Here is a 14,179-nt window from a genome sequence, read left to right on the forward strand (position 1 = left end):
ACAAAGACAATTTCTATGATGACCTAAAATGAAACAAACATATCGTAATAAAAACCAGCAAACACGTGGCTTCAGGGGTTTCCTCTTCACAACAGACTCTCATTTTTACTTTCACTGTATTCTGTTTTAAATGTTATATAAAAACAATTTGATATTTGTTGCGCGTCTCTGAGCTTAGCTGACAACAAGCCCACGCCTCTGCCCATCAGCTGATAGCTGCATGCTTGTAGGGATCCAAATTTTCTAGCTGTAATAAATCCAGGGTGTCTTTTGTCTGCATCAAATTTGAAACCAAACATTATTCAATATGTTGGTAAATTCAGACAATTTATTGTTTCCAGTTGGTCACAAGTATCTCTTACTGGACACCCAACAGTACGAGCTCACAGATAGACACATTTACACAGAGAAAAGCATTTAGAGCGAAGTAAATAAATCCACGAACTGTAGTGTGGAAGATGATAGTACAAGAAATCCAAAAAGTCAAAATTGTGTTTTGGTAGGAGTCATAGATCTTTCATAAAATAAGATTAGATTTCTACTTAAGACTGCACAGTGGTGCGGTTGGTAGAGCTGTTGCCTTGCAGCAAGAAGGTTCTGGGTTCAATTCCCACCCTGGTCTTTCTGCATGGAGTTTGCATGTTCTCCCTGTGCATGTGTGGGTTTTCTCCAGGTACTCCAGTTTCCTCCCACAGTCCAAAAACCTGACTATCAGGTTAATTGGCCTCTCCAAATTGCCCTTAGGTGTGAGTGTGTGTATGCATGGTTGTGTGTCTCTGTGTTGCCCTGCGACAGACTGACGACCTGTCCAGGATGACCCCGCCTCTCGCCCGGAACGTTAGCTGGAGATAGGCACCAGCCACCCTCCCGACCCCACCAAGAGACAAGGGTGTAAAGAAAATGAATGGATAGATTGTTAAAAGACCAAAATTTAGATTCCTTGCGGTACAATTTAACAAGGAAAAGCTGTAGAACCAATATGGCATGTTGGCCATGCTAAATATTAAAATTAATATTAAATATTCAATTAACATCGACAGCCGCCTCATTTTCTCTTGGAAGTGTAAGATGGTTTTATACAGCGCACGCATTTCCGGTGAGCCGCGCGTCAGAACATTGAACTAGCGCGTTACACGCGTCATGGACAAACGTTAGCAATTGCTAAAGTTTAAAACCTCAACAGAGTCCTTGCCTTCAGGAATTAATAATTTATCAGTAGCCTAGCCGAGGGTCCAGACTCTCTGTGTTTGAAGCGTATCGTAGAACAAGGGCTGGTTTTACCAAGCTAACATCTCACCAACTATGGCGCCTCCTGGACCAAATATGTGTGAACATTCACGTGACTTTGACGCGCATACGGCATGCAAACAACATTTAAAATATATCATGTTTACATATCAGTAAAAAAAAAAATCACCCTTACTTGTCCTAAGAGCCATTAAATATTCATCTCTGACCTACATTTGCAGTGTTCCTTGGTCTTCATGACGCTGTTTGTCCTCTGAGGCCTTCAACTGGATTTATACTGAGATTTCACTACATACAGGTGAACTGAACTAATTATGTAAACTGTGAAGACAGGTTACTCTGGATTTCATATTAAAAATATTCAAGAGCGAAATGCAGGCAGCACTTTTCACATTTTCATTGGTTGAGTATTCTGAAAAAGGAAAAACATTTTAAAAACATGCTCTTCCCATGGTTGCAATAAAATACCTTGTGTTCCTGCAGCGTGTTCTTGATGTTTGGGACAGAACATTTTGTCTTGTGTGTAGTCCAAGAATTATATGTTATTGGTCAGGACATGCTGACAAATACTACACAGGATGGGACCAATGCCACCTTCCCAGGAGTTTTTCCACAGGAGTCTAATAAAATATTAAAATGTCCTGGCCAAAAATAACTTTTCAATACTTTCTGTTGAAATTACTCAAAAGTTTTTGACTCATTTGATTGAACAGGTGTAAAAACGATGCAGAGAAAGCAATGATGCTAAGTATGAGGAAATAAAAAAGTGGGGTTTGTCAGTGGTACAACCTTAACAGCCATTTACGTTGTCAATTCCCAAATTTGCTGATTGAAAGAAACCTGCATTTTTTTGGGTTCAACATCAGTTGCTGAAAACATAATCCGATATAAATCCTGATGCAGCAAAAATCTTCTGAAACCCAAACAAAGAGATTCATAGACTTCGGTTTTTGGATGCAAAAAGTTGACTTTATTGTTTTCATCTGTCAAACGAGCACAAACACATTCAGTGAAAGCAAAGTTAACACCGAGTCTGTCTCCAGGAATTTGATCAGATGTATCATCCACACGACTGTGCACGCATGACTCCGAGCGGATGGGATCGATGTCATCTGTCCCAGTTTCGCATCCAGGGCCACCAACCAACCAGGAGTAACGTCATACTGCAACCGTGTGGAGGCCTTCTACTTGGAGAGGTCCTAGCTTATCGTTTTATTTGTGTTTTAGTCATTACATACATGATGAATTCAATCAAACTCATAGAATAATAATAATAAAAAGAATGAGTTGGGACAGTCTTATTCTTTCCAGTTTGGGATTTTTTTTTTTACGTCACAGAATTACAAGTCTCCAATGTGTAAGGGTTAAATACGTGACCATTTCTTCTAAATCACAAAAATAAAAAATAAAAAATTTGGATTTTGAAAAAACAATTTCACAGTTGATGTTTCCCCCAAAGCTCCCAGACATTTTGTGTTGTATGGCTTTGGTATTATTGTACTTCTATTTAATTATTCCTATATGGATTTTTATCTTATAAACAGTTTCTCTGAGATTTTAAACAAGCTGTAATATTCTTCATGAATCTTTTCAATCCCCACTAGTGTAAACAAAGCTTTTTGTCCGCATTGTAATGATGGTAGACGATCCTCCCTGTGGGAGAGAGAGAGACAGAACAGACGACTTGGTAAAATGATAATTTTGTGCATCCATCATTAGAGGCTCATATACATTCATGACGGACTTGAATCCTAAATTAATGTGCGGCTTTTATTGACTAATTCAAAATTTTATTTCTTCCAGGATGGAGTAATTATAAAGGAAAAATACAAGCAGAAATAATGAACAGGTTTGAATCTTTTAAGATTTTTTTCTAAACCACACAGTCACGTTTATACCAACTGGTTCAAGCAAATTGGACCTCCTTTTTTTTATTCTTTTTGGGAAATCCCTTCCTAATGCTTTCCATCCTTCTTTAAACCTGTTTGGATGTGTGTTTGGGATCATTTTCCAGTTTTAACTGTCAAAGTTTTAACTATCTATTGATTTGAAGTGAATCAGCAATCACTAAGTATGCAAAAAGGTGTCAATGTCCTGTTCCAACATGTCCCCCCTCAATAACTATTAACATGTTTCAAGAATAGTCATCAAACAATCCCAGAGGTAAAAACTGGCCCATGTTGCTTCTCTTTCTGCTCCTCGCTACTGTTTTCTTGTTCTTGTAAAGCCGGTTTATGGCTTCTTGTGATACTTCAGTTGGATATCATGTGTCCCAAGGATCCAGTGAAAACGGCATCCAGGCATTTATTTTTAATATTTATCATCTCAAGTTGCTGTAATCTATGTGGTTTTGTCAGGGAGGTGGTGTGTAAGCACCATGGAGTCGAGCAATAAACTTACCACCGCTACTTTACGCTTCGTCTTCTTCGCGAGATAACTGGAGAAACACAGAGATGACAGTTCAGCATAGTGTTAGTGTTTTAAAAGCTCAGGTTGTTGTCAGGATATCGTTACAATCTAATATGTAAATGCTTCATGTTTTTAATGAATGTGGGGCTAAAATTAAGGAACCATTTTGTTCAGTTTGGGGTGAATGCTGAAATTAAAATATACGACAAGAGATCTTTTATAACGATGCGTATTTACGTCTACTTCAGATTTCAATATTTATGCTGGACTCTAGCAGAGCTAATGGTTTAGCATCATGTTTACTTCCCAGTGAAAGTAACATTTTCACTGAAAGGTTGAAAAGAAAGCAAATATTTGATTTGATTCTAAATCAATCATTCTGACAAATTATACTCACCCATTCCAGCATTACTTCCTGGACAGGGAACTGAGAAAATAGTAAAAAAAAACAAAAAAAAAAACAACATTTGTAGTCAGCGTCTTGAATTATTCAAATTGCTCAACACACAGTCCCAAAAAAGAAGTTTACATACACTCATCGTGTGAATGAAAGTCATTTTACTTTTATGGTTTTGTGATTGGAGGTACAAGTTCAAATTAATTATAGGTTTCTCAAATTCAGACAGAGTCAAAATAAAATATAAAAGTATATACAGATACTAATATTTGGTCTCTTCACAATTTCTAGAGAAACCACAGACTTTTTGTTCATGGACTGAATCGACAAAGCGGATTTCTCGTCATGCTGATCGTTCAAAGCATGTAGCATTTGAGTCCAGGTTTCACGTGAACATGCTGCATGAGGAAGCTGGAACTGAGTCAACAACCTTCAGATTGCAAGGCATCTACTCTCCCCATAGACTTGGAACCAATCATGTCCAAGTCTCAACAAACCGACCCAGACAGTCACCCTAAGATAAAACGAAACTAGGATGTTCAAGAACAACCCAGGAACTGACAGGGTCCAGACCTTCTTTTACTGAATATGTTGTTTCCCTAAAAAAAAACTCCCTAATAAATTTAAACTTGTGCATTCAGTTCTTATTTTTGAATTTGCTTTTAGAATAATCAATCCACCCTGAGAAAAAAAAACAACACCACTTCAGTGCTTCTTTATGATTAAAGCAGCATTCATCCCGTGATGAGGTCATGTAAGCTTTTCACAGGCTGCAGATGACCCACCTGAGTAGGTCCTGGGCAGGCAGAAGGTCACTTTTTCCCCGGACTTCCCCACTGGTGCTACGACTACCGTGTAGACGTCCCCGCAGGTTCCCTCCTGGATGTCACAGTACATGCTGCCTGCAGCAGCAAAGCAGGTGTAGTTGGCCCCGGTCCCGTACAGCTCTACTGTGTGGTTATAAGCCTGGGGGCTCGAAGAACGCCAGTACACCCTGAGCGAGTTGTTGGTGCGGCGATACAGCTTGACGCCTGTTGGACAGCACGCACCTAAAAGAAAGGAAACGAGTGTCTTGTCATTGTTTGTGCTGATTGATTATTAGTTATTTTGTCTGTCATGTCTCGGCACACTGGGTAAATATCAGAAATGTGTGTGTGTGTGTGTATATTTGTTCTCACTGGATGAGAATCCTCGATATTGGCACTGGGACTTGTGTCCTGTGCTGCTGATGGCGTCCAGTTGGACGCTGTAGTTGGTGCCACAGGTGATGCAGCCCATCAGGCAGTGAGTGTCCAGAGTGTGACATTTGGCTTCCCCACGTGGGGACATCAGGGTGGCTAAGTAGGAGCTGGCGCCGGTCGCGGGCGACCAGGTCAGATTGGTCATTGCCTGGGTGACCTGGGTGACGTTTACAGTTGATGGGCAGCAAGGACCTCAGGCAGAAAAACAGACATCAAGTATTTATGGTTGATGATGGGATATTTCTCGCATTCTGGATCTGGATTTGTAAGGCAAGTAGATGACCTAACCACTTTTAAGAGAACGTAAATCTTGTAGCCACTGTTGTACCTGTTTCCAGAGTTTTGCTGTATCCAGGCAGACTTTTTCCGACTGCTGTGGAGGCCACAGCTGTGACTTCATAGATTGTGCCGCAGGGCAGCTGCGTGAGCTCACAGGAGTTATTTCTCGACTGGCAGGTGTGTCTGTCGTAGCGTCCAGTAGCACTGATGGTGTAGTTTGTGTTGGGGGAGTTTGGGGTGGATATCAGGACTTTGTATGTGGAGTTGGTGGTCTGTGTCATATTCAGGATCTCTGGAGCGCAGGGAGCTGCAGCAAGGCGGGCAGGAGAAAACAGAGGCTTTAGAAGAATACATTTGATTCCTGTAAGTTTATTGTTCAATTTCATGTTAAGGACTCCATATTAAATAATTCACTGGCTTTCCTGTTATGTGTGTGCAGAGTATGCAGGATCATCCAAAAAGAGTTCAAACCACTTTATTGAGATCTTATCTAAGCAAAGAGAATCTAAAAAGTGTGAGGTGCATTTGCATTAGGCCCTCTTGAGTCACTGTTCTGTAAAACCTCTGTTCACGCCAAGAAACTTTCTTGGGGTGGAAACGCTTCAGCAATCCACTGTAATGTACCTCTCCTCGTTTGACTGCATCTAATAGTTTTTATTGTGACCCGTCTGTACCTGTCTCTTGTCTGTGCGGTGTGCAAGTGTGGTTGCACCCTCGTAGCTCACTGCAGGGGGTCACAGTCACAGAGTAGAGGGAGTTGCATGTCAGGTCTGAGAGCGCACACACTGGCGACGTGTCGTTGCAGTGCAGGACGCTGTTGGTCTGAGCTGCTGTGGTCTCGTACAACTCGGCCCCCTTGACTGGGGACCACATGACCTCGAGTGTCTCTGTGGACACCAGGTTCACGGTTACGTCCTGTGGACAACAAGGAACTGGGCCGGAGGAGACGGGGAGAAAAGAAGAAACGCAGAGAAACAACAGCTAATGTATGTGCACATATGGTGGAGCCTGGTTTGCTAAAGTAAACGACATTCTCACTGGTTGTGTAGTTGCGGACATCTGCGAAGAGGCTGGTGCCGGCCTGGTTGTAGGGAAACACGCTGGTGAGGTACGTGTAGCCACACATGCAGAAGAACTGGCAGGTGGTCTTTGTGGTGTTGCAGGACTTCTCTGTCCCATCGTCCCTCTTTATGAAAGCCACGTAGTACTCCACCAGGGGCACCTCCTCCCACACCACCGAGCAGTTCCCGGCAGTGGGCTCCTCCACCCAGATGTTCTCTGGGGGACACGGGTCTGTCAGCGGCACAGAACAACAACTTAGCATTAAAGCTAAGCTAATGCTAAGTTAGCTTCAATGCTAACTTAGCATTACCTTTGGTTATAGAAAGCTAATACTAAGCTTCTATAACCAAGAAGCCTTGGTTATAGGAAGAATAACAAAAATTCAATGAAGCCCTTTTTTTTATTTTTATTTTTATTTTGTACAAGAACATGGACGTTTGTGATGGACTCACACGTAATGTAGCCAACTGACTGTGAGGGGCTGCTGGGTCCAGCATCGTTGTAGGCTGTAACGGTGACAGAGTGGTTCTGACCACACTCCTGAGGTGAGATGAAGCAGTAACTGTCACTCGTGTTACAGCTCTGGCCATTTGAGGCCAGGACCAAGTAGCTGTTAGCCCCCTGCACCGTCATCCAGTAAACAGCGATTCCAAGAGATCGACCCGGAGTCAGTAGGACTTGGGTTACATCTGGGCTATGAGGACCTGGAGAAAAACAAGTAAACAGAAGGTTGTCGGAGTTTTTACATCCAGGTTGTAGAGATTATGTTATGGGTCTGCAACCTCTGCAATCCAAAGAGCTGTCCACCTAATTAAAACTTGCTTAGAACGCATGTTTTGATCTATTGGATTATTGCTTTATGATTTAAACTTTTCCAGAATCATGTCTCATGTTTGCTATGTTTTCTGATGTTTTGTTGCTCATTAAAACACACCTCTGAAGCACAGCGCGCTCCATTTTATTCAGGAGTGTCACAGTAAAGGAGGCTGAATACAAATGGGTGCTATTGAGTAAATCCTTTTTCAAGTTGCTCTGTCACATAAAATTAGAATAAATGTGTTGGAGCTTGTGATTGGGACCAAACAAAACGTGGGGGGGTGGGGGAAAAAATGCAGCTTACGAGTGATCTGGCAGACAGTGAGGTCATCACCGATCCGACCCTCAGCGTCCCAAGCCATGCCCTTGATGCAGTAGGAAATTCCTGGATCGAGGTTGTCAAACGTCACCCAGGTGTCAGTGGTGTTAACTATGAGGCGGGTGCTGGAGCCTTCTCGGATCATAATCAGTGTGTAGCGGATCGCGTGCTCCACCGGGTGCCAGGTCACAAGGATGGAGTCATTGCTGGGGGAGGATGTGTTCATCTTGGGGGCAACGACAACTACCAATCAGACAAGGAGGGAATAAAGAGCAGAACATTAAAGAAAATAGATTTAAGCTCAAATTTCCTTACTTTATCTCTATTTGCCTTTTTGTTGCGAAGTGTAAAGAATTTCATTTGTGATCACATTGCATTCATTTACTATTCATAAAGGGATGCGGCCTATTTCCCATGGTGTCTTTTTACAAGGAATGAAAATAGTGCAGTACAAAAGAGTGGATAAAGTTTCCACCATCTTTTACCACAACAAGCAAAAAAATCAGTGACAATGGGCAGTGAAATAACAAACCCTTATTGACAGGAAAATGATAGAACAAGTTATTGTTTGGGTGGAACAACAGAAGGGCTGCATTTCATGTACGCTGATCATACCATCTTGCATAAACTCATAACATGTTACACATGAGAAACTACAGAGGTATTTAATCCTACCCGTCCTGGCTTCGATGGGGTATGAAGGCTGGCTCCTTCCTCCGGAGTTGACAGACATGACGCTCAGAGTGTAGTCGGTGTAGGGCTGGAGCCCCACCACCGTGCCCGGGGACTGTGCCGCTGGGGTCTCAAAGAAGAAATCCCCTGTCTTTGACTCTGCCCTCAGGATGTAGCTAGTTGCCCCGGAAACTTGTGCAAACTCAACAGTGATGCTGTCGCTGTTTTTGGAGTAGGCCTGGTCAATGGTCGGGACGTCGGGAGCTGAAGATTAAATGACAAGAGCGAAACTGAAAAATACTGAAACACACCAAACACCAAACGTGTATAACAATGAATACTTCTTTTTTATTTCCAACATTTTTCATTTTGGTTGCTTCATTCACTTCGCAGAATGTGAAAAAAGGAAATCTGTGATGAGCTGCACATCTAAATATTTCTTTCATGAAATTTCAATCTTGTACTTTTAAGAACATCTTGCCATCAAGAAGATCTAAACTAAGCAGAAAAAAGTAACAATGCTTCTTGGCATTAAATTTTATGTTGTTTGAAAGTTGATTTCCTTATAAATAATGCCAAGTTTGTCAGGAGAATGTCTTTGTGGGTTCAGTACCTAGTTGAGTTGAGTATGTGAAATCCACTCTGCTAATGCCAGACAGCTAATTTTGTATTGGGCTTGATGGTGAATGTTTGTTAAATTACCAATATGCCTTGTTTTTTAAGTTTATTCATTTTATTAGCAGGTGCCTTTGAAGCATGAGGAAAACCTGTACACAGCCATATCTCCTCACACGCTGCTGTGGGATGGCAGCTGATTCCTAAACCATAATTTGTCAATCTGGTTGTGTTGTTTTTCTAAGCTGAGCCCACAAAGGGCTCAATAGAGTTGAGGTCAGGACCTGAGGTCAGAGGCAGGCTATTCTATCCTCTTCTCCTCCAAATTCTGGAGGTAGTTTCTAAAACACTCTGTTCTGTCTGGACAAGCATTGATGTCTTGTGGGATAGAGTTTAGTCTCCAAAGGTGGACACATTCGACCACCTGGTTTTAGAATCTGAATTGGATATCTCTCTCCGTATTGATATTTATTCCAATAAAGACCTGCCTTGTTTTTCCATTGAGGAAGATGCTGCTTTAGACAACAATACTGCCTCTACCAAAAACTATTTACCATTGGCAAAGTATCAGGCAGAGGATTTGACCCATGTAATCAAACCACACATTTATTTTCTTTACAGATGTGGCACCATTAAATGAAACATTATTACAAGGAAGAGATCATGGATGGAACAAGAGTCTTATATCTCCTTGTTTTAATGTAAGATTTATGTCAGAAATATTTCAAAAACCTTATGACAAAAAAGTCATGATGTTTTTCCAGACGTCCTATGGGAATGAATTATTTCCTCAAAAAATAAAAGGAAACATTTTTGAGAAATAGACGTGATCATAAACTAGACATTTAAAGCATAACTAAATATTTTCAAAGCCTGTTGCTGCACACAAAACATGTTAGATTTCCTAAAAATTAAGGCTTTTGCAGTTCCTTTGCGCCCGAATCTTCCTCACTCGCCCATCTCACTGTTTGTTTTCCACTGACCTGTTGTCTCCACTGTCTCTGCGCTGCTGAGGACATTGAGCGCATTGTCCATGGCCTCCAGCTGCATGGTGTACACTGTGTTCGGCGACAGCGAATTCACCGAGCCCATCACCGTGTTGCCGCTGAACTGGGCGAAGACCGGCCGCTCGGGAGAGTTCTTGGGGGTCGCTGTGATCTTGTAGGAGCTGGCACCGGAGTGGCCGCTCCACTGCACCGTCATGCTCTTTGATGTCACCGTAAATACTGACAGAGTGATGTCTGAGAGAGAGGTTGAGAGAAAGGAGACATTTACTTATGTTACTGACATGTGCAGATTTGAGTTTTCCAAACATCCCTCACGTACATTCTCCTGCCAAATGAATATGGAGGTAACTCACCGTTTTGAGCGGTGCATACCTAGAAAGGACAAAATAGGCGGCTTAATGAGTGAAACAAAGATCTTGATATCTTGATGATTAATGGCAGGGCGTAATTCCAGGAGCAGCAAGCTGTTGGTATTCCACATTATATCCTGGAGCCAATTATGCCCTGGATCATATTCTGGGAGCATGAGAGGCAGCAGGCTGCACATTACCTTCACTCAACACAGATTTCAGGCCTTCTCAGTGCAGGTATTTCTTTCAGGCCGGAATGAATTTGCCTATTGAGCTAAGGATGGGCCTGCTGCATGCACTTGTTGAAAGCATGGGCATTCAAAAGATCCTGTGTTCATGTGTACTTCAAAAATCCATCTCCTTCACAGTTAATAATCTAAATATTCCTACAAACAAATGTAAACAGTGCTTTTCAAAGATAATGGGGTGCGTAGTCCTTGTTCTAGTTTTGCTGAAGGTCCAATGGTAGCACCAATAAAAGTCAGCACTTACCCCTGTAAAGGCCAATAAAAGAAAAAGTTTGATCCTGTGCAGGCGCACCATTCTGTGTTTTCCTGCCTGAAGCAGAGATGCGTGATGCTGTTTCTCAGAGTGACTTCAGGGCAGTGACTCAGGCTTAAATTCAACGTTATGTTTTTTTCTTCCTCCCTCTCGGATGAGACGACAGGTGCTTTATTGTTTCAGCAAATACCAAAAAGCCCAAAGGCTGTAACTCCACCCCTCAGGCGGGGTGTTAAAGTGACCTATCGGAGAAAGAGATGGGGGTTCACCTTCGTTAGATGAGGATGTTGATAATGACGCGTATATTACAAGTTATTCAAGAGTTTTGTACCTGTTTTTTTCTTTTTTTCTTTTTAGAAAACCACTTCTGGCAACCGGATCCTGCATATTAGCTGTGAATCTTTTGTTTCCCCCAAAGAAATATTTAGGTCCACTGAAGGAAGAGATAAGCTTAGACAAGGGATGACCCACATGTGCTGCTTATGTGTCTGGAAAGAAACTGAAATGATCTTCTTGGCAACATTTTGAAACCTCCGGTTCGCTCACTTGGTTCCTGGTTCTGAGTAATTAAAGGTTTTTCCTTAGGTTGTTGGTCTGTTACTTTTATTTTACCAATAAATCTAAACATTTTAGTCCAAAAGCAGATGGAAATTTAAACACATTGAGGTTCTGTACAGCGTGTCTACTTCATAGTAAAAAAAAGCATTAATAGGAAAAGAAAATGCTATAGAACTCTAAATCCTCTGGACCTTTGTCCGGAAATATTCCCATAAGAGGATGAGTGTCTGTTATGAAGGTGTATTCAGTGAACTGGGTGGGGGAGTCCCAATAGACTGGCTCTGAAAAACACACTGAGCAAAAAAAATATTGCAAGTAGAAGGCTCATCAAATTGCTTCATCAAAATTGATTCTACTGGGAAAAAGTATTGTCTATAAAATTTAACAGCGAAGCAGAGGCAAGATCTGTTATTTATTGAGGTTATCAGAGGTTGAATTGTTGGTATGTTTTGGATCGGCTTCCTACTGTATAACTTCAGCGTGTTTATGAACTGAAACATTACTGACATTCTTGTTCAGTATTTTGTGTTAAAGACCCAATTTTATGGTTCCATTAAATACAAGTCATTCAGACTTGGGAGCAGCAAGGCAACCCAGACTATCACTGTGACTATGTTTGAATGTTGGTGTGATGTTCTTTTTCCAGAATGCCATGTCACTTTTAAACCAGACATTATGAGACACACACCATCTAAAATGTTTTGGGGTAAAGTGAGACAGCCTTTTGTGATCAGTTTTATGTTTTTGGCTATCTAGAATAGTCATTGGGAAAGAAAAAGACGGGTTCACTCTAGATTTTGATGATTTAGCAAATCATCAAATCATTATAATTTATGTTTTCAGGTAAAGTGTAAGCAATTAAATCTTAACTTGAGTTACTTTTTTATGTTTATCAAGGTTATCTTTGATGATATTAAATTGGGTTTGGACAAACATTGGTGTTGTTGCTTAGCATATAAGTTGTTACTATTAGCACAGCAGATGGTGGTGTTAGCTATTTTTAGCTAGAATTGTATAAGATTAAGTTTAGGTTGTAGTAGGCCTATAGTCAATCATGTTAATGTTAGCTCACGTGCTAATGTTAGCTAACAGTGTGTGCTAAACTGCAGGCTTAAAATAATGGCTGATATGCAGTAGAGAAAACATTTTAGCAGTGATTCACAAAATGGAGGTTGTGCCCTGACTGTGGTTTTGAGTATTTGAAATGATCTTCTTAAAAAGTTATTTTAGAAAGAGTTTTGAAAGCCTGCAATAATTGTTGCAGGAAATAAAAGTATTATAATCAAACTGATTTGAAAAATTATTTTTTTCTGATACTTTTTATGTTAACAGTAAGGTCTTGTTTACCTCACCCTTTTAGGATGTTTCATCAATGATAGATAATCTTTTTTGTTATACCTATATATTTTTTGGCTCGGATTATGTATTTTCTCTGCACAAATATACACAAATGTGCTGCAAAGCTCCACCCTGCAAACAGCCCGGGTTGGTTCCTTCAGTCTTTCGTGTTGAAGGGCCTTTATGTCTAAACAGACCTCTCTAACGTAAGTGAACAGAAATCCAAAGCAGTATCATTTGTTGCTATTTTTACTAATTTCTTGAAGTGCCTTCAGGTTAATGAGCATGGAGAACATCACCTGCTCCTGGGAAGGTTTGAGCAGATAGTTTAGGAATGCTGTTTCCTGTTTATTTTCTTTTCTGATGTCTTTTTGTAGAACAGAGAAACTCAACACGGTAGTTGACTGCAAGCAGCCCGGCACCAGCAGGCTCCGGCTGTGGAAAAAAAACAAAAAACGCAGGACCAACAATGAATTACTCAACTGAAACTTAGAAAGACGACACTGAGTCAGGTTTATCTAGAGCCCAGCAGGGATGGGCATTAGTGGCATCAGATGTGAGGCTTTACTAACAGGATAGGAGCTGATATGCAGTCAAGGTAAAGGCAGACGGTTTTTTCCTGAAACACAATATCAGCAAAATGACCCAGATTTAATCCGATTTAATTGTATCTTCTGCCTGTGGCTGAAGATACTGATATTATGCAAACAGGAGACATATAGCAATTATAAGGTTTTATGCAACTCCACTGTATGGACAATCGAGCGACGTCACATTATAAAGTTTATTCTAAGATTGTAAGAAATTGTTATGAGTTGAAATATCAGGACAAATTTACAAACTGCAGAACATAAAGGTTAATAAATACATCTCTCTGAGTAATAAATACGAACCACACGTTACATAAAAACTCACATTGGTTTTACATATAAACAAACTGATGTCCGAAAAGAAGAAATCAATTTCCCCCAGAAATGTGTAAAATCAAATATTTCAGACTTTTTTAAAGAAGAAAGCAATAAACTGAAGCATTTTTACAAAAACCCATCGAAACAGTTTTTTTTAGATGCATGTTACATGAGTCTGTTGTATTAAGGCCCAAACATACCACAATCTATAACATAGTTTATTAAATAAATATTCATACATATGAAAGTTTAAATAAAACTGTGATAAAAATATTTAAGAAATTAAAAATTAACACTTACACAAATCTCTATTAAAACAAAATTGAAAACTTAAATGAATAAACTAGTAAATTAAACTGAAACTCACCAAGTCAAAAATGATATAATTAGTTGTTTGATTGGTTAACCTGCACAGAAGTTTAACTAATCTATAAATTGACCACATGCTGTGTGCAACAC

At 40.5% G+C, this 14,179-nt stretch overlaps 1 protein-coding gene across 1 annotated transcript; it reads right to left on the minus strand.

Moving 5' to 3' along the window:
- Positions 1–2,195: 2,195 nt before the first annotated feature.
- fndc7a (fibronectin type III domain containing 7a) lies at positions 2,196–11,054 on the minus strand. Its single transcript, XM_015017057.1, has 14 exons — positions 10,908–11,054; positions 10,419–10,437; positions 10,042–10,299; positions 8,447–8,707; positions 7,757–8,014; positions 7,089–7,340; positions 6,613–6,867; positions 6,249–6,506; positions 5,624–5,881; positions 5,233–5,487; positions 4,840–5,103; positions 4,055–4,084; positions 3,649–3,685; positions 2,196–2,901 (listed from the first exon to the last, which is right to left on the minus strand). Exons 1-13 carry the CDS (start codon positions 10,956–10,958, stop codon positions 3,654–3,656), a joined length of 2,451 nt encoding a protein of 816 aa, XP_014872543.1. The 5' UTR covers positions 10,959–11,054; the 3' UTR covers positions 2,196–2,901; positions 3,649–3,653.
- Between the last annotated feature and the right edge of the window lie 3,125 nt (positions 11,055–14,179).

This window comes from Poecilia latipinna, unplaced genomic scaffold (genome assembly GCF_001443285.1).
Source record: "Poecilia latipinna isolate Pla-1442-1.1 unplaced genomic scaffold, P_latipinna-1.0 Scaffold2097, whole genome shotgun sequence".
In the NCBI taxonomy this organism is placed as follows: domain Eukaryota; kingdom Metazoa; phylum Chordata; class Actinopteri; order Cyprinodontiformes; family Poeciliidae; genus Poecilia; species Poecilia latipinna.